Consider the following 25,626-nt stretch of genomic DNA (forward strand, 5'->3'; position numbering starts at 1 on the left):
TTCATTATGTACAAAAAGGAAGAAAACTAGATTTGAATCCTGCCAAAGCAATTACAGTTGGAGAGAACTGATGGCTTAAAGCTAGTGCAGAAGAAGTGGTGTAAAAGGAAAAAATGCTATATTACTTCCACTGTAGTAAAAAAGCAAGGAATGTTTTTCTGAAAAAATTCCTTGTATACAAATCTTCATTTGTAAAGACAGAAAAATATTTTGAATATTTAATTGTTGATGTCATTCCTATGGAAAACCTTTAAAAAGTCCACCGGATGTCTTGAAAAGTCAGTACAAGTATTTCCATCTTTTGATAGTAGACATAATAAGTTTGAAACAGAATTGTTAAGTAGTAGTTAACATTCATCAAATGCGTGACAAGGTATAAAGTGGAAAACGAAATCCATGATGATGCACAGCATTTGGGGGCTTGTGAGTAACTCTAATCTTTGTAATAAATGCAGGTATGGAGTGAAATGACGACAGGAATGATTAGATGTAGCCTTTTACCTGTCAAAGGATTATTTTGGGTTATTAATCTGCACCAACCATTTTAGCAAACTGTAAAAATAGAATGTGTCTTACAAAGTATGCCAAGGCCCAGAAGTTTGTGGGCATTTCCTGGGAGTGCTGCCAACTGAATACAGCTCTTGTCCACGTTATCTGCTCTTCATCTCTGAGAACTGGGAGGTAGTGATACACTGTAAGACATACTGAGCATCTGATCCGTAAACTTGCCTCATGTACAAATCAAGAAGCCCTTTATCTATTCCAGAATGAGAGCATACACAGATAACATCTTTGGTCTTATGTACTGACAAAGGGGCTGAGAACTAGAAGGACATGGAAGCTGAAGCCCATCTGCATTTCTATCTTCAGAAACAGCAGCTGAGCCTCCGGAGGGAATGTGGAGCACCAAACAGTTTTTTCAGGTTCTGAATGGTCTGCCAGTTGCTGAACATCTTTAGAAGCAACTGGCTGTAACTGGAGTTTACATGCCACTAGCAGTATGTGCTGGATACCTTTCAGGGAGAACATCAAAAACTTGTCACTGTTGTGCCCAAGGGTTCTACTCTAATTAGCCAGTTCAATTGAAAATAGGAAATTGGGTCTACCAATTAAATTAGCTGCTAAATAGAAAAGAGAAGAAAGGGAGCACGTGAAGAGCAAAATGCTGGCAAGCAGTTGTATTTTGCTCAATTAGCTTACTGTGATATTCTGGAGAAAAAGAAATACACCAAGCAGGAAGGAAAATAAGAGAGGGTTTGTCTTCCAATTGAAAAATTGGAGAGGACATAAAAAATAAAAACAATTTATTTACTGTTCTCTGCCCACTGAACATTGCTGCAGCTGCTGCTTTTCTGCTGCTGAAAGCCAAGTGGCTGCCCAGGCATGGCAAGGAATTCGACCTTCTCAGTATGAATAAAGGGAACACTAGGAAACTTTGTTCCATGCTGGTCAGTTCTTTCCCATTGCAGCAACTCCTGGAAGAAGGCAAGCTCCTATAAGATGGCAATTCATGATCATACACCCTCACAAAATTCACTAAGATAAATCAATGTCAGGAGTCACATCTGTTGCTACTGCCTAGTGAACAGTATAACTACTTGTTGGTATGAAGGAATAATAAATTCTCACCTAGAAGCTGACCTCCCTAAACAAAGCAATTCACTTACTGATCTAAGCACATCACATTTTATGCAAAAAGACCATAAGCAATAGTGAAATAACTATTGCAGGAAGACAGGAACATAGAAAAATTATCAGTTTGGGGGACAAAGCCCTGGTAAAAATAAGGGAACAGAGAAATCATTATACATGTATGTATTTAAAAATAAATAAGTTAAATTGTAAACTGTGGCTTTGATACCAGAAATCACCAGGGACAACAGCTGGTGGTGGTGGGGAACCATAAGTGGGGTCTCAATAGGCCACCTCAGGAGTTTGAAAGCCTTTTTCTGAGCAAATCCATTATCTCCGAATGAAACAAATCCTAGGGATCTGTTTGTATACTCATAAAGTCTAGTTAAAACTCCCTGTAGCAGAACGGCCTTTACTGGTAGTTTGACTGAAAATCCTGTGTATGAAAATGGGTGTTTATTGAACTCCCAAGTGAACCTGGGAAATCTTGAGCTCCAATTGTAAATCTTAGCTAACTTACACTCTTTGCCATTCAAAGCAGTGAAGCCAGAAGGCACTGAATGCATTTGGGGAACCATCAACCTATGAAGACTTCAGTCATATAAAACCAACAAATGTAGTAGGTTCATAGGTACCTATGAAAACGAATTCCCTAGGACCATGTGCAAAAGTATTGTAAATATACATATGTATTTCTTAAATTGGAAAGTTTTTAAGTGGCTCAAACTGCAACTCAGTTCTGTGCACAGAAAATACTTTGGTTTGTTTGTTGCATAAGCAGTTACTCACATTTCTTCAGTCCCTGTTAGAAGATACTGATTGACAGAAGTGATACAGACATAGGCAGCCAAGATGCTTTCCAATCTGGGCAGCTCTAAACTAGCATGCTGATGAAGCTACATGAATACAAGTACACAAGTGGAGAACTGATTTAAATGCTCTCTTCTGGAAGATAATTCCTGAAGCAGGATGCCGTTTGTTTTATTCTTCACTTTTGATTGACTCTTCATTTTGTCTGCATTCACAGCTCACAATTCTATTTTACGCATGGCTTTTCTGTGCTACTTTCTGCCTGTTCTTGTACGCTATTTTGACAGCTGAGTGTAAGCAAGCAAGTAAAATTAACTATTACTGTTAAGGAAGAAGGATAACTGTCTTCTGGACTTCAGATTGCTTTGATACTGAGGGAACAATTTTCTCACAGGTGTAGTAATAGGGTGTGTCTACAAGCTTGATCTAAGAAACGGACATAGTGTAAGACTGCCTAATCTGTTAATCTATTGGCAATCACCAGCATAATAAATTAATTGGTGAGCCATTTTTGAGCCTTCATCATCCTGATACAAATCCAGTCTTTTCTGAAGCTAGTTATGGTCAAAAGTCTTCATTGTTTCAGTCCATCCAAATTGCCAGAGCCTGATTTCTTAACTTAAAACTTATGAAGACTTGCAACAGGATGGTTTTCCTTGTAAAGATTAGCATGTGAGTTGGTTGAAGGTGGAATTCAGCAAGAAGAGGACAATATTGAAGCTGAAGAAAGACTGGGTAGACATATTTAACTCCTCATCAATTAATAGGAACACATGTACTGCTGCCAGTCTCTTTATCCAGGAAAAAAAGAACCAACTGCAAACCAGAAACCTTAACCACATCTCTCACATTTAATTACCTGGAGGCATACCCTAATCAAAACTTAGACTTTAAAAACTCAGGGATAAGCACACTGGTATACTAACATTAAGTGATCAAGAAAATGCAAATTTACATGTTGCTATACTGTGAAGTGAGAAGCACACTGCAGGATGTTCAAATGAAAACTGCTTTACAAACAGAACAAGGATCCATGCCACCTTGAGCATGTCTGATTAAAAGGGGGGAGCAAAACACCTGTAGACTCTTCAGCATGCATTGTCCTGCTGATAGGATTTGTGGACGTGATCCAGCCAGGAAGTGATCTTAAAATGAATGTACATGTTGTTTTCAGCAAGTAAGTTTAATTCTTTCAGAGAGACTCTGAAACAGTACATACATTCCTATCTAGGAAATCTTGGACATGTAGGAAAGTACACTTTGAAAGAGTAAGGTAGCCTAAATGTTAATGCTAGTGACTGAAAATCTGAAATTGTATTGTGCATGTGTGTCCATTTACATATATGCATACTTCCTTAGGATAAGAACAAGCATCTTTTAAGATGTAGACAGAAAAGGCAATGGAATGTCTTGTCTGAGATGGAGCCAAGTGGCTCAGCTGCCAATAATTGTACAATAATGTAGAATTATGAGTGCCTAAGTGTAAAAAGCAAAACCAACACTTCATTAGGCTGAGGTTAGTCAACAGATGGCAGACCACCAATAGTCATTAAAACATCAGACGGGTGGTATAATTTCTACACGTAACAGAAGTGTCCTTGACATTGACAAGTCAGTACATGCCATGTAGCAGTACTGGGAGCTGGATTTTTATAGAGATATCACATCACTGAAATGGTGAGAATTAAAAAAAAAAAAAACAAAAAAAAAAAAAACAAAAAAAAAAAACACAAAACCTGTGGTTTGGCAATAAATAAAATCAGGATGGTTAACTTTTTTGGTAAATGGCATGCAAAAACACACAAACTGGTCTGTAGGTTATTAAGAACTTGCTTCACTTCCTGCTGGAAGTCTGACAGTCAAGCACACATGAGCAGGCAGACTTCAGTTGTAGTGGCCATCAAAATCTGGTCAGATAAAGTTTTCGACTTAAGTGCACTAAACCTATCCTTTCAGGTGTTACGAGTATCTATGAAATGTTATGCTCTGGTGAGTGCTGGCAGTGCTGCTCTAGGTCTACAATAAATGTAAGAATGTTAAAGCCTTACCAGTGGAAATGCATGAAAAATATTTTCAAATACACTGGCAACATAGCACACAGATGATAGATAGTTCATCTGTTATCAGTTACCAAAAAAAGTCTGTTTTTCAGAAAAGGAGAAAAACTGATGATGGGTCAAAAGCTGAAGCTTTAAAATTCATGAAATCCATAGAATCACAGAAGCATAGAATAGCCTGGGTTGAAAAGGACCTCAATGATCATCCAGTTTCAACCCCCCTGCTATGTGCAGAGTCGCCAACCACCAGACCAGGCTGCCCAGAGCCACATCCAGCCTGGCCTTGAATGCCTCCAGGGATGGGGCATCCACAACCTCCTTGGGCAACCTGTTCCGGCGCGTCACCACACTCTGAGAGAAAAATTTCCTCCCAGTAGCTAACCCAACCCCCCCCTGTCCCAGTTTAAGACCATTCCGCCTTGTCCTATCGCTGTCCATCCCTATAAACATACCATAAAAAGGAGACTATGTAGACCTAATAGTACTCGAGACAACTGCAGTGCACTTTCAAAAAGACATAGAAGCTACTGCAAAAAACATGGAGATAATAATCGTAACTGTTAGAAAATGTCTCAGTGCAACTCTGCAGATAGCACAGATACATCTTGTGCTTGGAGAAAAATTTGAAGTTGACAAATGTTTCTATGACTCAAGCGCAATGTAGATAAGAATCCAGATAGCAACTTGGAAGTGCTACACATTAATAACTTTAGTTGCTTTCCTTAACTGTTACAAACTTGGAAGAAGCCTTGTCATCCCAAAAGCACGATAGTAACTGGTAGGGCATTCTCTACTACTTTTCACAAGCGCTTCTGTATTATAGATTAATTTGGAACCTGCTAAAAGCCTGCTACAGAAAAATAATATTGGTAAGAAGCAGTTCGTACAGGCTGGCTAGGTTGAGGGGAATTTCACATATATTTTCCTTTAAAACATCCATGCAGAACTCTTGGCCTTATGCTGTCACAGTCAATGTTTTAGTTTGTAAAATCGAAGTTGGCAGTAAAACTTGTAAACAACTGTGAGAAGTGGACTACATTGCAAAAAATTGGCTGCGGACTCTTTTTTCCTTCTCATAACTGAAGGCTTTTGATTCTGAGCAATAAGACAACTGTGACCGTCCACACAGACAGATCAGTGTTATTTCCTGTCTGATGCTCATTCAAATGAAGGAGTTCCTAGTTTACCTCTCCTGAAACCTTGCAAATAACAGTGTCTTAAAATCAAGCTGTTGCTCTTCTTTATTTGTATTAGAAAAAAATCAGGCAATCTTTGTCTTCATTAAGCGGACAGCAAATTGTGAAGGAAAAGAACCTGAGCAATATCCAGCTTGTATATTTCTTTAAGGATAAACATGGTGACACAGTGGCACTTCTTGGTCTGGATACTGTGCATGATTCTTTCTTCACAAGAGGTCTTTTTGCATGGAATAAAGATCTTTGTGCACTAATATAATGGTTTTAGAATGACTGTTCAACCCAAGTAAGACACCACACATGAAAAATAAAGGACATACAAATGAAACATTACACATTTTACAGCTTTGTCTTTATCTGGTGTAAATCTTTTGGAACAATTTACTTCTATAAAATCAATACGCCTTTATATATATGTGTACATTCACAAAATAGAGATTAATTCAACTTATTTAGATCTTAAAAATACTGGTAGGCAATTAAAAAAGAAGTCTCTCAGTCTTAGCAATAGTGATATTTAGCAGGTCATAGTACCCTTAAAATATTTTATTTTACAAGTGTACTTTTCTTCTATTGAGTTTATTGCTGCAACTGATGCAAAAACAAATGTGGACTGATAAAAACTGAGAGAAACGAAGTTGAAGCTGAGGGTGGAGAACAAGGCTATTCTCTAATGCCAAGCTTCCAATGATGTATGCAAACCCACACAACTTTTCCATACGCAATGTTCTCCACATAGACAATTCATACTCTCCCCTCACCTTCCTGGGAAGTTTTAAGCCTAAAGTTATCCAGAAAAACTAGAGTAAGAAACTTGATTCCTTAAAGTCACAATATTAATGCCTTGTGCATGATATCCATATGTAATTACAAATGTTTAATAACTCAACCAGAAAATCATTTTCCTATCATAACCATTTAACTTCAGAAGATGTTGTATCATGAACGTAAGCGTGAACACAACTATTGCTACAGCCCTTTTGAATACTGCAAAGGTTATGGATGTTTTTGGCTGTTGAAGGTTTCTCCGTAAGGACTGCCTCTAGGGCAGGTAAAGAAAGTAAATTGCAACCACTTGATATCAGTCAATGCATGAAACAAAATCCTTGGAACTGGGAACTGTTCCAGATTCCCTTGGTTTTGTATAGATGAGAGGCTCTTCTAGAGGGAGGCATGGCTCAGGTCACCCAAGTAGTAAATAAAAGAAGCACCTTCTGCTATTCAGCAGGTACAGATGACACAGCCTTCAAAATTTTTCAACCAGGCCTTGGTTTTCCAGCAGCAACTCTCAATCAGTTTTGCAGTTTGCTGGATGAGCAACAAGGCAGGGGAAAATAAAACAAGGGCAGCATCCCCTTTTCATATAGCTGATGGACAGAACAGCCTTGCAAAGCCACTGATGGCGTAACTTTAAATGACAATCTACAACAACAGTAGAAACCATTAATTTCCACTGTTGCACATAACTGTCAATTGAAATTCTGAAAACAAATAATTGTGAGTACTACATTGCTCTGAGCTTGAATTACAGAATTTCCAGGAGATCTGTTGTTTTTTTTTTTTCTTTACTCATTATATTAACTCTTTTCATCCATGAATCCCATCTTCTCTCATTCTCATGCAGTTTATTCTGTGCTGGTGCAGAATATCACCTAATTCCTGCTCTCAGATCTGCTTCTGGCTTGCTCAGGAGCAGAAGCATTTATTCCAGTTGGTTTCTGCTTGGTGGCTGCTGCTAGGCCAGCCAGAAAGGCATTCACGTTGCAACCGCTTGTGCCAGCGGGATGCTAATTTGAAACATTTTCCTGTGCCCATTGCCTGAAAGAAAAACACTTTTCAGTCAAACTAATCTCATCTCTGTAGGAGAAATTAGGGCAAGGGTGGTTGCACAAAAGCTTTTTCAGCAAGCTGTACAACCTCAACTTAATACAAACCTTGGAAAAACATCTTCCACATCACCTGACTGTGATAAACTAACAAAGCCACGTTATCTCTTGAAGTTACTTTTGCTTATAACGCTTGCAAAGGCTCAGGAATCTAATTCTTGAAGCCATATGATTTTCAACTGGACGTAGCATGTTTCCTATGATTTACTACAAGCATTTGAGAACTATTCTTCAGCTTTATCACTTCCTGAAGGTGCTCAGCAGCCTTCTTCAGCATTCTTCCCCCAGCCTCTCCTTTAGATAACTTCACTGTGGCAGTGCAACATGAGAACCACTGCTGCACCAGGACATGCTTTAACCAGGCATCCAATAGCATTTTCTATCACAAGCTGTTCGCTTTCTTTGTGTTCATTTGACTTGTTCACGATAGAAGATTCTTTGATGCTTCACTGACATAACTGTAAAAAAATATATATATAATAAAAAAAAGAATCAGTTACAATAGATTTGTTATTTGAGAATGACTTCATAGAATCAAAGAATGCCTTAGGTAGGAGTGGACCTCAAAGAGGATCACCTCCAACACCCTGCTGTGGTCCAGGCTACCCAGGGCCACATCCAAACCGCATCCCCCATTCCCGTCCGAACCGTGAGAGCCGTAAGCACGGCGGAAGAACACAGCACTCCCGTCCACTGGGCGCTGCGCTGCGTCCCGCACCCGCTCCCCGCGTGGGTCCTATCCCTACCAGCAATCTCCTACGGCCCTCAACTCGAATTGCCCACAACCACGCGCCTGCAGCAGGCGCTGAGCGAGGAGTGGGAAGCCGAAAGCGGCTAAAAATAAAGGAATGACATAATCCAACCCCCAAACCCCGCCCGAATCTCGGCGACCGCCGGGACGGACCCCGCACCCCCCATTCTGCCGCAGCCAATAGGGATCGGTCTCGGCAGGAGCACGGCCGTGGTGCCGCCCCCTCCCGACCGGCGCCGGACGCAGCCGGAGATTCCCGAGCTTCCCCCCCGCTCTACCCCCGCCGCTCTTGTTCCTCGGGCGGGGTCGCGTTTCCTCTCCCGGTTCCCCTCCCAGGCAAGATGGAGGACGGCAGCTGCTGCGGCCACCAGTCCGGCCGTGGTTAGCGCAGCCACTCGGAGAGGGGGGGAAAAAAAAAAGAGGCAGGGAGCATCCCTTTCTCCTCCCCCCGACTCCGCGCTGTGCTGACTGTCGGCCCTCCCCATGCCGTCCTCCTCCTCCTCCTCCCGCAATTGTCTGCGCTCCGGCTGCCGCCCGCCCGCCCGCCCCGGCTCGCTGCATGCACACGCCGCCTCCTAGGTGGCTGCGGGGGGTGGGCGCTCCCGGCGCTGCCATTCCGCGCATACCTTCATGTCCCTGCTGCCGGCGGCAGCCGCCCCCGCCGCGCATCGCTCGCCTGCACCGCTCCGGCTGCCGCCCTGAGAGCCGCGCCCGCGCCGAGGTGAAGGCGGCGGCGGCCGCGCAAGGGAGCGGGGCGGCGGGGGCGGCGGCGGCGGGTCTCAACCGGAGGAAGCGCCGCCGCACGCCGCAGCCATGAGCAGCGCCGCCACCACCGCCACCACCGCCGCGGCCAGCACGGCCGGCAGCGGCGGGGGAGAAGGGGCCGAGGAGGCGGCCAAGGACTCGGCGGACATCGCGGCGTTCTTTCGATCCGGTGAGCGGGGCGGCGGCGGCGAGGGGAAGCGGCGGCGGCGGCCGGGGAGCGGCTTTGTCAGGTGCCCCGTGGCGCCCAGGTGGCGGCCGCGTGGGGCCCCGCATCTGGCGGGCTCTCCGCGGGGCCGGGTGCTGCCCCGAGGCGATGCCGCCGGTGACAGGTGCGGCTTAGGGAGGGGGGCAGCGGCCGGCTGCCGGCCCGCAACGGGAGCCGGGGCCGAGGCCCGGGCAGCCCCGGCTCCCGAGGGGGGAAAGGAAAATCGGCGGGGGGGCTGTGGGGGGGCCGAGGCGGCGGCGTGCCGCAGGGCTGCGGGCTCCGGGCGAGAGGGAGGTGACGCGGCTTTGAAAGGCGGCGGGAGGGGGGAACGAGCAGCTCCGGGGCTCTCTGCCCGCGCCCAGGGGAGGCCCTCCCGCTGCGCCGAGCCGTTGACAGGCCGCCGGGATCAAACATGGAGGCCGCTGCCTCGCTCCGTGCTCAGCCCGGCACGCAGCCGTCCTGAGGGAGGGAGGGAGGGAAGGAGGGGGCTGCCCGCACGGCGTCCCCGGTAATGGCGGCTCCGCGCCCCCCGGGCACCCCCCGGGCGGGGCGGGAGGGCCGGGCCGGGCTCTCGCTGCCTTCGGCTGCCTAAAAAAGGAGCGGCGTGCGGGGAAAATGCAGACTCACCGGCCGAGAGATGGGGGGATCGCCACCTCGGCGTGTGAAAATAAAGATGACGGCTGTAATAGTAATGAGAATAATAAAAGCCGCGTTAATGTGGTTTTTAAGGGAAGTCCGTGACGGAAGTGGGATGCGCAATCAGCGCCGCTTGCTTGAAGGAGGATGGAGGAGGAGGTGCGATCGCAGCAGGGATCCCCGAACGGGACTCGGGGTTCGGGCTGAGGTCGGAGCCGGAGGGCTGAGCGCCCTCGGAAGGCTCTGCGGTTCCCCGGGGCCCGGTTCGGCATAGCAGCGTCGAGTGCGGACGGAGCTCATTGTTGGCCTCGGCGCTTTGGTCGAGGGGGAAGGACCGATCTTTGTCGTTCTCGGAAAAATGAGGTTGAAAGCAAAACGATGGGCCCGCATAGTAGACGTGTGTATAGTTACAGATGGGTACGTGTTGTGTAGTAATCCTGCAGTTCTGGGCGACCCTGCCGGCTGTATTAATAGGCGTCTGCGTGTGGGCAGGGGGATGACACAGACTTGATGAGCTTGTCAAAGATGCGCTGGTGGTTTCTGATGCTGATAGTTTCTGATCCTAGGGAAGTTGCACTGAGCTTGGTCTTGCAGCTGCAGAAAGTCTTAAAGTAATAGAAAAAGATGTGTCCGATGCTTACTGAAGAACTCTTAGAGCACATGTAACCATTGGGATTCTCATTTTCATATGTACATGTGGAGCTGATCTGGTTGAGCTGGGCTGTGGCATACGCTGGGAAATGATCCGGCATTTCAGTGGATGTTTGGTACTAAGAAGAGCTTATTAAACTCTGCATCCCTCAGTGATCTGCTCTTCCATAAGAATAGGGCCCGTTATGAGATCTGGGTGTTCCCTTTTGTTTGGGCAGGAGGTGCAGTTCTTTTTATTTCATTGCCACACAATGGACGCAGCAATCAATGAACAAGCATAAGACCTAGTTTGCTGTACGTGGGAGCATACAAAATATTTATTTCTCTTGACAGCATTTACAATGACAAATGCTTCCTTTTTCCTGTCACTTGTAAGATAATGTCAGCAAAGCTGCAGCAGTTATTTAAAAGAAAAAAAAAATAAATAAAAATAAAAAAGAGTAAAAATGTTACAGTGTTCTCTAGGATGAAAAGGAAAAGCAAGCCCAAAACCCACAATGGCTGAACAATCAGCTGTAATCTCAGGTTAGTACACTGCTCAGTTGTGCTGCCAGGGGGATGGCTGGCTTTCCTCCTTTCCTTTTGTAAGACTAAGCGTGAAGTAGAATTAAAAGAGCTTAATGAATGAAGTTTCAGTGTGTGAAAGGTGTTTCAGTAGGATATTGAACGGTGTCTGCGTTCACTTGAAACATATACATTTCCAGCTTTTGCTTTGGTTATGAAAGTGCAAACTCAACTCTGAGTAGTAGAAGTTGTTTGCAATTGAAACACACAAATTGCTGGTGAAAGAAGCTGAGTGAGGCAGTAGTATGAAGACGTAATATCTTGAATTTAAAGTTAAGTATGTTGGAGTTGGAAAACCTAGGGGCAGCTTGCTTTCTGTTGTCTGTTACCTAAATCTTATTAATTGAAGGTGAAAAGACAAGAATGCCTTGTTAGATCTGACAACTTCTTTGTAGCAGGATTGAGAGTAAAACTGCTAAGAGACAGAGTTGGTGCCAAGCAAAGTGATTATGTCCTGAGTGAGAAAACTGTAGGAAGTGCCTTTCTGTCCTATGCATAAGCTAGAGATTAGAGATAACAGTGCAAGCTGACAGGATAGTTTTGAGCTGAAGATGTACAGATAGACAAGCATCTTATTAAAAGTACACTTGTGTGACTTGATTAATAAAATCTCTTACAGTAAAACTTTATTTTGTTATTTTGTTTTTATAATTCTATGTAAAATGGGTAGTGCAGAATAAGGGTCTGTAATGGGTTGTCGATTCATGTGTTAGGTGTACAAGATCTATTCTGCATCAAAGTATAGAGAGAAAACGTTTCAAACTGTATTCTAATATTCGACTTAAAATCATGCGTATTCTGAAGGGCTGAAAACAGCTAGCACGTGAGTGTGCTTCCAGGAAATATATGTACAAAGCAGAATTGGGAGTCTGTCATCAAGGCATGGCTTCCAAGGCAGTGAGCGTGCAGGAGGAGGTATGGGTTCTTTTTCACTGCTGTTTTTAAATCACTGCGTCTTTATGGCTTCAGGTCCTTAATGCCTTGGGAACGTGGTGCCCCCATCAACCAGCATCTTTGGAACGTACAAATTAGGGCTGCCTGCTAATCATGCGATTGTAACATTATCCTCCAAACTGTTTTTGCTAATTGAAGTTAATGAATTCTTCCTTTAAGCTCAAATAATGAACTTTTTATTTATTTATTTATTTTATATTTTTATTTTATTTATTTTTTTAACCTATTATCTTGGCTAGGTAAATGAGATATTGATTGTACATTTACAGTTAAATTTATCCTAGTGGAACGGTGGAGAGATCTCTGAATACCAAAGGATGCAGAGAAGAAGGCTTACAAACATCTCAGTCAACTCTTGGCTAGGTGATATAGCAAGTACCTTCATAAATGACTGTGATAAGTCTCAGTGGAAACACAAACAAGTTACCGACTGATAACTCATTGCAGTTTTGAGTGGATTAATTATTTCCTGTACAATAAACTGAGTGCCTTCAGCAACCTGTGTGGTAACTTCAGTCATGTATTTGAAGTTTTGGAAGCCATTGAGAAGATTCTGATTGTTAGCATCATTTATCACGTTTCCAGGGGCAGCAAAACTTACACTTTGACTAAGGGGTGGGGAACTTCAGGCAAAGACAGAAATGTCTGAAAAACAAAGGAAGAATAATACTCTGGAAGTCCTGGCAGTAGGATGAATTAGTACACGAACTTAGCCAGAGAATATCCGAATATAACTGTCAAACATAATTGAAAACTTGATCAGAGAAAACACAGAGGTGAAAGACTTTCTGTGTAGAAATGAATCTCCACTGCTGGCAGCAATCCTTCATCAGGAGGGGGACTATGAAAGTGGAGTGGATCTGGAGAACAGCATCCCAAATGCAGCATCTGTGTGCCACTTCTCCCTGAAGGAAAGCCAAAGATGAAGGTAGTTGCCAGAGTCATTTAGAAAAACACCTGCTCTAACTTTGTACACTTCATGCTTCCTTCACATGTTTTTTAATGTAAGCTTGTACAGAGATATGATTTAGCAGAGGGTTGTTAGGCGAGTTAGGGTACTATGGTTAGGCTGCAGTTGGACTTGATGATCTTTGAGGTCTTTTCCAACCTGAGCGATTCTATGATTCTGTGATTCACTTTTACACTTAGCATTGAGGTATATGTAGATGCTAAAATGCTTACATGAATATTTTAGGAAAACGGGATGCAGAAATCTAGGGTGATTATAGACATGGAGCTGAAGACTTCTGCAAGTACTGGTGGACTGAGAGACTTTGAGTAATATGCTTGAAGTTCGAGTTCAACCAAGCCTGCCTATTGCAGTCTAGGCAGATAGTAGCTTGATTAGGTGAAACCACATAGGAAGTATTAATGTCTATCATAAAAATATATATAATTGATTTTTTTTTCCCTCTTAAATAATAATTTTGTGGCTTTCTTAGTTTTCCTGAACAGTGCTTCAATGGTAATGGAAAGATAAAACCAAAATAATTTATTCAGAAATTTAGGATTTCAAATTAAAGGCAGGAAGTATGTTTTGTTTCTTCCTGCTCACCTTGTTTTATACACTCTTATCTTGTTCGCTTTACACTGGTAGTGATAGTGGCTGAGAATGTTGACTGTCTGTAGTAGATACTATTAAAAATGCTACCAAAGCAGAAAGTCTTCTAGGGAGATGGAGAGAAAAGAGAAAGATTTTTATGGAGAAGAAAAAGCATGCGTGCTATTAAAGTGCGGCAAACTTCTTCATGAGTACTGCTGTTCAAAAGTACACTACCTTTTAGATCATGGGCAAAATGATTTGTATGCTAGGCATCAAATGGAAAAGGAAGCCCACTTTTCAGCTTAAATCCATGGAGCAGAGCATGCAATGTATGAAGTTCAGGTAGTGACTTTCTAAGAATGTTTGTCAATCTCCTGCTTATATGTAGCAGCTAACTTACAGTGAATGTAGTCATAGCTGTGGTAGTGTGGGTTACTTGGCGTGGCACCTGCACTAGCTACAGAGTAGCAACAAACATCTACTAAAGACATCAAATAGCAAAACTAAAAGCCAAGCATTGGCAGGCAACCTTGGTGGTATCCCACAGGGTATCTCCGTGCTGTCCTTTGCAAGCCAAGTATTCATTCATGGCCTAGTGGCTTTCAGGTGCTGGGATTTTATTTAGGGGATTTATGAAGTGGTGAGCCATGCAGACAGTATAAGCTAAGAAGGAAGTCAGTGCTGCTTTTCAAGAATCTGTTATTTTGTCCTCTGAATTTCATTGGCTATTGAGAAGGTTAAAGCAAAGCAGTGTTAGTCCTGGCTGGTCCAAGCTGAAAATGAAGTAGGCCCTCTTGTGAAGTTTTGAGTCCAATTCCAGCAGCATCCATTTTAATGAGATGGTTGGAGGGCTGTTTTGGGAAAGAGAAATAGAAATGTCACAATTTGGTAGTTGCTGATCCGTTGCGTGCAGGACTAAAATAACTACAGAAACAATACAGTGGAGATGTTAGCCTGGGAATGGTGGTGTTGGGTTGACATTTCCTGGAAAGGAGGACAGAGCATTTCTGTGTGAAATGCAGCAGCTGTTATGCAGCTTTGTTTGGTATGGAACAGTCGAACTTGTTGGGATACTGAGGGTTAGTAGATTGTGTGTGAAAGAGTCAGAAATCATGAACATTTCTAAGCGGGAATGGAATTACTTATAACATCTGTGATAGCTGGCAGTTGATGAACTAAATACATGTTTGAGGTGGAAGGTAAGTGGGAGCTAGAGAAAAGCCAGGCCCATTCTTGAGAGGTGTATGTTTGAGCAGTCATAAAGCACCAATGTGCTCGGAATACATGTACTTAGAAAAGAGCTGGCAGAGTTAGAAAGATAGTTGGTGCTAAGACTTTCCCTAATTACATAACTCCATCACTGTGTATACAAGCTATATATACAAGGTGGCTGGCAAACTTTTATTAAAGAAATGCTTTCTATCTAGCTAAATGTTCTACAGAAACAGGTATGAAACTTCCAACTGCAATTTCAAATGGCTCCCAAATGTTTTTCAATGTAAAATGATCATGTAAGTAAATAAAATATAAACAAGGGTAAGAAAAACTTTCTCTACTCTCTACTCCAGTGTAAAGGTTACTATTACCATTACTATTGATCTACTGTTTTTCAGTTAAGAAGAGAATTCTAATGTCAGCAAATAGGCCTGTTTAGATGCAGACTTGAGTCAGGATGAAACTGCACTGCTTTTGCCCCACAGCTTGAGGAAGGAGATGAGATCACTGTGAAATAGCTGTTTGTGGTCAGCAGAAGTGTTAAAATGGGAGAGACGCAAACTTTGGAAGTGCACTGGGGGGGATGAGGTGATATTCTTTTGAAACTGAGTGATGATTTTAATGAGAACAAAGCAAACTGATTTTCCTTCCTGGTGTTGTGAGAAACAAGCAAAAAATTAATTATTTAATGAAAGGGCTATTGGTCAAAATAAAAAATTAAGGTCACAGTAAGCTACTTTGAAACTATTCACTAAAATAATGACATCTGATTGCTTTTCCTCATAAAGAAATGTGTTTGATCTGGAGAAGAAGCTTCACGTTTTTTCTTGGTGCAGTGAAATCAAAAAGTAGATTACTGGTGAAGTAATAGGCATGATCTGCAAAGCTGAGTCATGTTCCTTCAGGAAGGATACTGCTGTTTTGAGAAAACAGATCACTTACCAAGTAGTGAGGAGGAGGAATTGAAATGACAAGGAACAACTCAAGTGCTTTTAGCAGTAAACACTACAATAGGTGAGAGCCTCAGTTTTAGTCTCTAGAATAGATTGGTATATTGTTACACAAAGACTAGGGTCATTAATGAGTTGTATCTACAGGGTCTCACCAAAGCCTTGTGTCTCAAGAGCCCGTACGCTCAGCTGTAAGGATACAGAGCCCCTTCTGTTGGCTCTTCTTCATCTGAAACTGGAGCAGTAGATCCCAGCTGCTTGTGGTTGCATGGAGGAGGAGGAGATGACTTAATTGTCTTTGGGCATTTGTTTAAAAAGTAGGACTGGTTTCCGTGGTTGTTGAATGGAGTTTTCTCAAAACATTTAGTCAAATTTGTTTCTTCAACTTATGTAATTATTAATGCCGTGCATAAGTGGCAGTAGCCCTAGTTGTTTTTAAAAAAGACACTGCAAATATCAAACAGGTTTTCCTAGTGAGCAATGCTGACTTGTGCATCTTGCTGGTACTTTGAATGTGGTGTTTGTAACCTGGACCTTACTGAAGAACTGAGATCAGTATTACTGCTTTGTGGTACTTGTTCTTTTTGTGTCTTGTTTTGTTTTGTTGTTTTCTCTCCCTCCTAAGGAGGAAAAAGAGTCCTTTGCAGGGAGGTAAGAAAATTCCTGAAAACCCATTATGCCTTTCGAGATCAAAGATGCTTCAAAAGCAAGATGAAAATAATAGAAAGCTAGCTGTAGGTTTCCAGCGCTCAAAATACACATATGGATTGTTTTGTCTGGTATATTTTCTGTGGAAGTATTTCAACAGAGTGCACAATTCCTACAATTCTGTGTAGGAGTCAAGTTAATATTTACCAGTTTATGCAATGGTCAGAATGTGAGGCTCAGATTTGGGAAGGTTTGTTTTCCCAGATTTTGTGGGGATATATAGATGGGTGTATGCCTGGATGTATGCCTGTGTGTATGCTGGCAAATAGTGTTCTGTGTACATTAAAAACTGAATTTGTATGATGAATCTTTTAACGAGAAGTTGGGGAAAGTGTTCTGGGCAGTAGGCACCTAACATTGCTATTGTGACTAATGGTGTGCTTGTTCTATTCTGCCATGAAAATGTCCAGAGCTTAATTACGCTTGTTTCTTTGCTGTCCTAGTATGTATGTGAGAGATAATAGTTAACATAGAAGTGTCTGCAGACTATGTGAACAGCCAACAATGCTTCTTGTAGTTAGATTTGTACTGAACTGTTTAGCAATTGAAAACTTGGAGTCTGGGGTTGTAGTGAGATTTTTTTAGTGCTGAAAATGAACAGGGAAGTACACTGTAGCCAGTGTGGCTCTTAAGAACGTGTTACATACCTACTGTGGAGTTCATACCTCACTTCTTGTTTAGAAGAGCAAATTAAAATTTAAAACTTCTAATTTATTTATTCTTTTAGAGAAATTTCCACATTTCTGTGCATCAATAAAACCTTCAGCCTTATGAGCTACTTTGTCAAGATATCCAGTCAGAGGTTTTCCCTGAGCTTTGTGATTGTCATATAGCTGGTAAATTTCTTTGGGGCTGTCAAACAACAAGAGTTGTTGCAGAGATTTCCTGAAAAAAATAAAACTATCTGATGTTGTAGTCCTAGAGGCTGCTTGTTTCCAAAGCCAAAACAGATGTTAAGTGTTCGGATGAAATGAGGTGACATGTCTTAAAATTTGGCCGACACAGTAAAGGAAGGATGCATCAAGAATGATAGGAGAATACGTAAGGAACGTCACAAGAGTTGAGTTAGAATAAATGGACTATTTAAACACTAAACATTACTTAGCTAACATCTTAAACTATACAATGCGCTGCTCTGTAGCCAATGTGTAGACTTGGCTCTGTGCTATTGAACTAGTGGAGCATTAAGGTAGTAAGGTCTTTATTTTCCAAATGTTTTTCATGCTACCAACTTCTGAATGTGTTGAAGGCAACAATTATATCATTCTCTGAGAATATAAGAATGCTCCACCCTCTTCTTAAAATTTAGGCTGAGGTTTAAAATGTCATGGCCTTTTGTAATTCTTCTGGAATTAGAGAAATGAATATCTGCAGTTGAAAACACAGGAAAAAATGTAGAAAGCTGCCAGCATGGCTGCACGAATCAAAATGTGACTTGACTGTGGATGGTCCTATTCTACGTAAAAGCTGATAGTTTATGGTGCAGTGAAGGTCAAACTTAAGATGATGACAAACCACGTGTTTATGAAGCCTCCTACTTTTGCGTTACAGAAATAAAATGGAGTGTGATTTCTCTGCATAAAAGTCTGAGCAGACATGATTATTTTGTTTTTGAAAAAATAAAGCTTTAATATCACAGGATCATAGGGGTTGGAAGAGACCTTTGGAGATCGTCTAGTTCAACCCCCTTCTAAAGCAAGATTCCCTAAGGTAGATTGCAGAGGGAGGCATTCAGTCAGAACTTGAATATCTCCAGAGAAGGAGACTTCTCAACCTCTCTGGACTCTGTCCTACCACTCCAACACCTTCACAGTAAGGAATTTTGTCTTCACGACAGTGTGGAACTTTCAGTGTTCTAGTTTGTGCCTATTACCCCTTGTTCTGTTACTGGACGCTGCTGAGAAGATCCTGGCCCCAACCACTTGACTCCTACCCTTTGGATATTTATGACTGTTGTTAATATTCCCTGATTCTCTTGTTCTTCTCCAGGCTGAACATCCTCATGTCTTTCAGCTTTTCCTTATAAGGGAGAAGCTCCAGGCCGCTCATCATCTTTGTGGCCCTCCACTGGACTCTCTCTACAAGCTCCCTGTCCTTTTTGAAATGGAAAGCCCGGAACTGGATACAGTACTCAAGCTGTGGCCTCACCAGGGCAGAGTAGAAGGGAGAAATAACCTCCCTCAACTTGTTGGCCATGTTTTTCTTAGTGCACCCTTGGTCTTCTCAGCCACAGGAATGCACTGCTGGCTCATGGCCAACCTGTTGTCCACCAGGACCCCCAGGTCCTTCTCTGCAGAGCTCATCTCCAGCAGGTTGGCCCCTAACCTGTACTGATGCATGTAATTATTCCTTCCCAAGTGTAGGACTCTACACTTGCTCTGTTGAACTTAGTCAGGCTTTTTGTTGTTCAGTTCTCCAACCTGCTGAGGTCTTGCTGAAGGGCAGCACAACCTTCTGGAGTGTCAGCCACTCCTCCCAGCTTTGTATCACTAGCAGGCTTGCTGAGGGTACATTCTATCTCCTCATTCATATCATTGATGAAGTTATTGAACAGGACCAGGCTGAGTGCTGACCCCTGAGGAGCAATGTTAGCTGCAGACCTCAGTATCTGAGCATTTGTCCCTAACTTTAACTTTTTTTTATTTTTTTTTTTCTTCAACTGATGTCAAACCAGACAGGAAGTCCATTTTGGTTGCCTTTTACTTATCAGATTGGTCCGTAATCAGTGGAACTGGGATGATTACAGCAGTAGATTTAACTTATGCTCTTGCTTTACATCTCTTAATGTCACATTATGTGCTCCTCAGGTAGCTGTTTTCCACTGGTAGGGACAGTTGGACTTGAACTTTTCCTGGCATGCGAAGTTCAGAAAGCAAATCAGTGCTGTGCATTGTTGAACTGTGTCAGGGTTTTTTGTCAGATGAGCTTCTCTAAGGATGATGACAAAGGCAAGTCAAACACAAATTTGTTGAGAGCTGTCAAATGTTCACATGGAAAGACTAACTGAGCCATAATAGCTTATCTAGTAACTTGATGATTGGTTTCTTAATGCTTTATTAAAAAAATTGTGTATCACAGTATGGGCTGGGTTGGAAGGGACCTCAAGGATGATGAATCTCCAACCCCCTTGCCACAGGCAGGACCATCATCTTCCACATTTAATACAAGAATAGGCTGCCCAGGGCTCCATCCAACCCGGCCTTGAACACCTCCAGGGATAGGGTATCCAAATGTATGTATGCATATTAAAAGGCCAGTTTCTCCAAAGTAGAAGGCTACTTTTGAAAGGTAAACAAGAACACTTGCTTGACTGATTTACTTGTCTCAGTAGCTGAGCAAGAAGTTGCAAACCCGAACTTCATTTCTGATTCCATTATGGGAAAATTCTACTGCTTGTCCGTTGAATTGCCATGTCGCTAGAGCTAAGTCAAGCCTGCTTATAAGAAATTGATAAAAATATATAAAATACAGTTTGGATATAGGTGAGTATAGCCGTTACATTGTGTTATCTGTTGGTGCAAAAGAAATGGCGTATTTTGTTGGATACTGCAAGGTTTGCAGGGATTGCAGTCAAATTTGCCTGTCCTTAACTCTAAATAAAGGTGCAACTCTGATAACAATAACCACTCAGCATGTGTGTTAACTTTTTCTTGAGCTTGGAATCAAATGCATCCTTCCCTAGCCAAAGGGAAACATTTGAGAAGCTGTGACGCATTTACACAGATGAAGGAAGGAAATGTCCAAAAGAGTCAAAAGATAAAAATAGATCAGTTTACTGGGCTGAACTCTGGATGGGAATTGAAGAACTAAATATAAATCTAAATTTGTACCTTTGGGACTTACATAACTGAGTAGTATAACCCTTTCCTGTTTTTTCTTATGTTAAATATTATAGTGGACAACCTCAGATAAGGACTTGAGTCAAGCCTCATTGAGATGGTTTTTAAGTGGTTTAAATGGGTGACAGTGCTGGGAGTTTGATCTTGTCTTGATTATTGCTATAGCTCAGTGGACTTTCTAGACTTTCTTTTTTATGAGCTGCACACTAGAAATGATATCTCTGGGCTTCACTGGACAAAAAATTTAAGCTAGCAGTTAAATAGGGCTAGTATCTGTGAGGTTATAAAAGGGAATAATGTTTTTGCACCAGCTTCTACAAAGGAAGTAAATTTGCCTCTGACCCTGATATTAAAAAACAATAAAAATAATAAAAAAGCCATCAAGTCTCCATAGTGGTTAAGGGAAAACAGACTAGTTCAGGGTATTTAAAATTTGCATAATGGAAGAGGATGTTGTAAAAACTCTTCATATGCAAAGGACCATCCGGATTACTTTCCTTAGTTGAGTACGGTAGTGCTGTCAAAATCAAGATAAACTGTCTTTCTCTATGAAGAAGGAATGCTACATTTTGGGGGGTACTGGTACTTTGCAGGAAAAGAAGTGTTACTATTAAAATAGTTTACTAATGCAGTGAAAGTAGTGGAAATTTATGGATAAAAATGATAGCATAATGATGTATAACTTAGAGCAGCAACTGTTTCTACTCCTTCCTGCCCCCCTAGGTATGGCAGATAAGATTTTATTTAGTATCTTCCCTTTTCTTAAGATATCGCCTAGGGAAGAATGTTTACTTGACAGATGTATTAATAGTTGCAATCTTGTTTGTTTTGGTTTTGGTTTTGTTTGGTGTTCCAGAGGAGCTTAGGAATGTTTTCTCAGGGTTGTTTTGGATGAATTTTCTGTCTTTGATAACTAAAATAGTATCTGTTCCAAGTAGCAATTTATCTGTTAAAGAAGTAAACAGTTTGTAGAAAAATGACCTGACTACTTACAGCAAAGCTAAAGTAAGTCAGTTTAAACTTCGTATTTATGAAATATGTTGTGATATAGTATTACAAATACTCATTTTTGTAACGTGGTTTTGAAATGGATGTCCATGTGGCTGCTCTCATTGTGCTAACCCACTGTTCTGAAATTAAAGCTGTGAAAACTTGTTTGAAAGATGGGTTGGTTAGCTGAGCTGCAAACTTAACGAGCAATGTTTTTGCTTGTAGGCAAATTTATGACTTGGAATTTTAACCAGGGCTTACTTTGTAGTTCGTGTCCACTGAAGCAACAAGAAGAAAATCAAAGAACAAGAAGATACTGCTCTTGATAATGTTGTAGGTGGTATTTAGGAAGTGAAAAGGAAGTTGTAGAGTCTTATGTTTGATTATGAGAATGTTAAAGATGAACGTACCTCAATATTAAGGCAGAACGCTTAATGGTCAGCTTTTTAGTTGTCTGGGCAGCTTGAGCTCAGTTATGCATATGATGCAGCTTTTGTGTAGATATAGCAGAGGAAAAAAAATTGTGATTTTTTTTTTTTTTTTTTTTTTGTGTATGTGTTAACAAACAAGCAGCATAGTATCCTTCTCAGGAATTGTTTCCTCGTGCAATGTCTTCCAGTACTTGGCATAAGAAATTCACTCCCACTTACTTCCTTTACTGATACTTTATGTTCTGGCTTGCATTCTAGCTACAGACCTTCAGAGGTGGGGACAGAACTAACTGGTTTGAGTTCTGTTTTAGTAAGACTTGCTTAACTGTGGGGAAGATTTGACAAAGGATAGTCATCCTTTTCCAGAGTGGCTTTTTACTGTCTTAACTGCCTTAACTGTTGTCCTCGTGTATACTGTCACTTCTTTTGTTTCGTTTGCTCAATAAATAAGACAGAAGTCTGCCAGATGATGAGCTCAATCTGTGGGCATCAGTGTTCATGTCCATAGGAGGTTCATTATGCGTACAGAGATAAGTAGGAGGTCATATGGAAAACTGTTGCATGCTTTGAGCGTTAAAGCATGTGTGCTACATTTAATCAAGGTTGCACAGGCAGCCTTTGTGCTGTATTGCCTAGTTTTTGAGTGCTTTTTGTGACTGCTTCTGGTCCTGGCTCAATTAAGTCATTGTTTAGGGTTTATGTAAAGTTTTCATTATATGCCTTAGTGGATGACAGTAGATGACACTGATTTTAGCAGAGTACACAGTGTTATTGTGTTACATCAGAGTTATCGGAACTATTTTGCGAATAGAAATGCATTAATTGACTATACAGACTATACAGTATTAAACAGAATGGATGTGTAAATTGGTTTATTAAACAGAGGTGTTGATTACAGGAAAGAAAATTATGGATGTTAGTACTTCACTAGCTTATTCAGAAAAAAACTTGGTCTAATTTCTCTTCCTTGCACATTAGATTATGCCACATTTGTTAAAACTATGTGAGGGAAGATCTAAACTGTTAAATGTCAAAAAAAAAAAAAAAAAAAAAAAAAAAAAAAAAAAAAAAAAAGGGAAGCAAATGCTAATTATTCTTTCTTAAGCTTGCATATACTTAGACCTAAAAGTCATAAAATGCATTTGGTTTTCCACAGCATGGTAGACAAAGCTTCATGTGTAAAACTCTCTCTGGAAGAGCAGATGATGCTGAAGGGCTTAAGTGGGTATACATACTGATGAGTGACCTAAGTTACTACACTTGTGGGTTTTTGTTTGTCCAAATATAAGCAGCAAACAGCAAAATTGCTGCTTTAATAAGAAACTTTCTGAACTGAACTGTCATGTAACCTTTGAAGAAGAACCAGTACAGATGAAGGGATGCCTTCCTTTTGTATAGACAAGAATTATGTTCCTATGTAAAAGCTGTGTTCCTACTGTATGGTGAAACGGGAATTGACTATATATTATATATATAGCATATATATAATATATATATAAATGCTTCTTCATAGTAAGCTAAATTTACTAGTGCATTAAATTGGCTTCCTTGTTGAAAAGGGGTTAGGAAGATTGTTATCAGAGATATGATGCTATATCTCCATAGTGAAATTGGATAGTGAAGGGAAGTATCTGGAAATATTAGTTATAACTTCTGTATTCATTGGCTTCAAAATCTTTGTGTTGGAGATTGGTTCTTTTAGCATTTGAACAATTGCATAACATAAAGACAATATTATTATCTACATTAAAAACAAGCATTAAATAGTTCTGTTTGAACAAGCTGCCCAGAGAAGAATCAGAGTCCTCATCCTTAGAGGCCACAAAATCGTTTGACTTGGATGAGATATGTGGATGTGGCACTAAGGGGCAGTTCTTTGATGGAACTTGATAGGATATGGTTGATGGTTGGCCTTAATAATACTGAAAGTCTTTGCCAACCTAAATATTGTTAATGTGGTGTGTTTCTCATCCAAATGTTCACTCCTTTTGAAGCATGTTTGAAGAATTATGTCAGAGTTCAAGACCAAGTTCAGATTTCTGTTATACCATTGAAACTGTAAAGGAAAAGAGGGATAAATGAGCAAAGCAGTTGCTAACACTGGGAATTAATTGATTAATTTCTAATCATTGAGTAGGCCTTTGGTGCAGACTGCTGAGCTTCCAGTAGTTGAAGTAGAGCTTCAGAAAATAAGCAGTGGTGTCCTTACCTTGATTCTGCCAAAATATGCTAAGACTGGCACTGATGTGAGAATTTATCTTTGAGAAGGCTGCAGTACTTCACGGGATCATGGAATGGTAGGGGTTGGAAGGGACCTCCAGAGATCATCGAGTCCAACCCCTACTACTACTGTGCGTGTGTTTTTATTACAGTGATAATGTGCTAAAATAGGAGAGAAAATCTGTTAATAGGCCATGGCCTAGATAGGCCTAACATTTCTTCATATTCTGAAGAAAAAAAGCAAGAAACAGGAAAGGAAAATTTTGATAGAAGGTCTTAATAGTACAGTCTTGGTAATTTAACACAAGAATTAGTTATGGTTAACTTGTATAACATTTCTTTAAAAAATGCCTTTTTCCATATCATTATTCTCTAGATTGCTGTTGCTCAACAGTAGAAATGTTCTACTGGGCTTTTGTGGAAAGAGCAGTACAGTTGCTTCGGGAATATGTTGGTAGCACAGTCTTAGATTCAGAAAGAACCCAGGCATATCAACATCTTTGTAGTCAGTTCCCTCGGTGTGGACTCTGATTTGCCAAGAGTGTTACAGTGGATGTATTAAAAGGATATGCTTATCTCAGAAGTTGAACCTTATCTCTAAGTAATTATCTTGTTGTGTTCAGGTGAGATTATTAATCACATCTTTTAATTAGAGAAATGCTTGAAAGCGTGGGCAGTAACTAAATGTTTTGCTGACAGTGTCTTCAGTCAGCCTGCTTAAGCAAGTTAATCAAAACCTCCTGCATCAAAAAAGTATGGTTCCTAGTGAAAAATGGACTATGGTCAAAAGCTCTTGGTGAAGAAGTGTGGCATAGGGAGCATATACTACCTTGAAATGAACCTATAAAAAGTCATCTAAGTCTCCTTGATTTTTGATTATTTCCTTCAGTACAGAACATTAAAGGAAAAGCTGACTTTGTTAATACAAAGATTAGTATCCAAAAAGAACAGTTCAAATAGCTGAATAACTGAAACTGACTGAAGAAAAAGGAGTTAACTTGAGTTTACTCCCTGGGCTAACAGTAATTTCAAAGTTAACATTCTGAGAAGTTGCTTTGACAGCGATCTTGGATCTAATCCTGCAGCATGTAATTAGAATTGTCATTCCATGTGATATGTAAAATGTTTATAACTGGCTTCAGGTTAGCACAGCAGCTGAATGTGGCTGAGCTATTTTTTTCAGATAGCAACTACTGAAGTAGATATTATCTGTGAAGATTATCTCACATAAACAGCATTCACGTTTCTAAAATGGGAAATACATCATCCTAAAGAAACAAATTTCAGTCCATGTGTTTTGTTCGCTGCCTTTAATTTAAGGAGCCATGTATGATGTTACTATTGGATATCCTGATGTAGTATCTTAGACAGACTTCTGAGTCCATTAAAGATATTTTTGCTCCATATCTTAAAGATGAAATGTCACAGTGCGGATTTTTATTTTCAGATGACGGAGGAACTTGACTGTCAAGTCTATGGAATTACTAATTGGCTGATAGCTTGAAAATGGATCTTAATTAACAACATAGTTTTTATAGAGTTAGCTATCCATTAATTGCCTTAGTGGCCTTATTTATTTATTTATTTATTTTACCTTCATAATTAGCATTGCCAAAGGGGTAA

The 25,626-nt window shown here is 41.0% G+C and overlaps 1 protein-coding gene and 1 long non-coding RNA gene across 3 annotated transcripts in view; one reads left to right on the plus strand and one right to left on the minus strand.

Moving 5' to 3' along the window:
* Positions 1-5,966: 5,966 nt before the first annotated feature.
* LOC140248615 (uncharacterized) lies at positions 5,967-8,431 on the minus strand. Its single transcript, XR_011902860.1, has 3 exons — positions 8,328-8,431; positions 7,630-8,039; positions 5,967-7,513 (listed from the first exon to the last, which is right to left on the minus strand). It is a non-coding gene; the product is annotated as an uncharacterized lncRNA (long non-coding RNA).
* A 424-nt stretch (positions 8,432-8,855) lies between these two features.
* The window catches only part of TRIO (trio Rho guanine nucleotide exchange factor), a 224,951-nt gene continuing 208,180 nt past the window's right edge, over positions 8,856-25,626 (plus strand). Inside the window, exon 1 of one of the 2 annotated variants that reach the window (XR_011902859.1) lies at positions 8,856-9,266. Coding sequence is in view for 1 of the 2 variants with exons in the window: in XM_072329481.1 (XP_072185582.1) it covers positions 9,146-9,266 (121 nt within the window). In the remaining variant the exon portion in view is untranslated. The remainder of the gene's footprint in view (positions 9,267-25,626) is intronic. The other variant, XM_072329481.1, reaches the window with a different exon arrangement.

Source organism: Excalfactoria chinensis, chromosome 2 (genome assembly GCF_039878825.1).
Source record: "Excalfactoria chinensis isolate bCotChi1 chromosome 2, bCotChi1.hap2, whole genome shotgun sequence".
Classification (NCBI taxonomy): Eukaryota; Metazoa; Chordata; class Aves; order Galliformes; family Phasianidae; genus Excalfactoria; species Excalfactoria chinensis.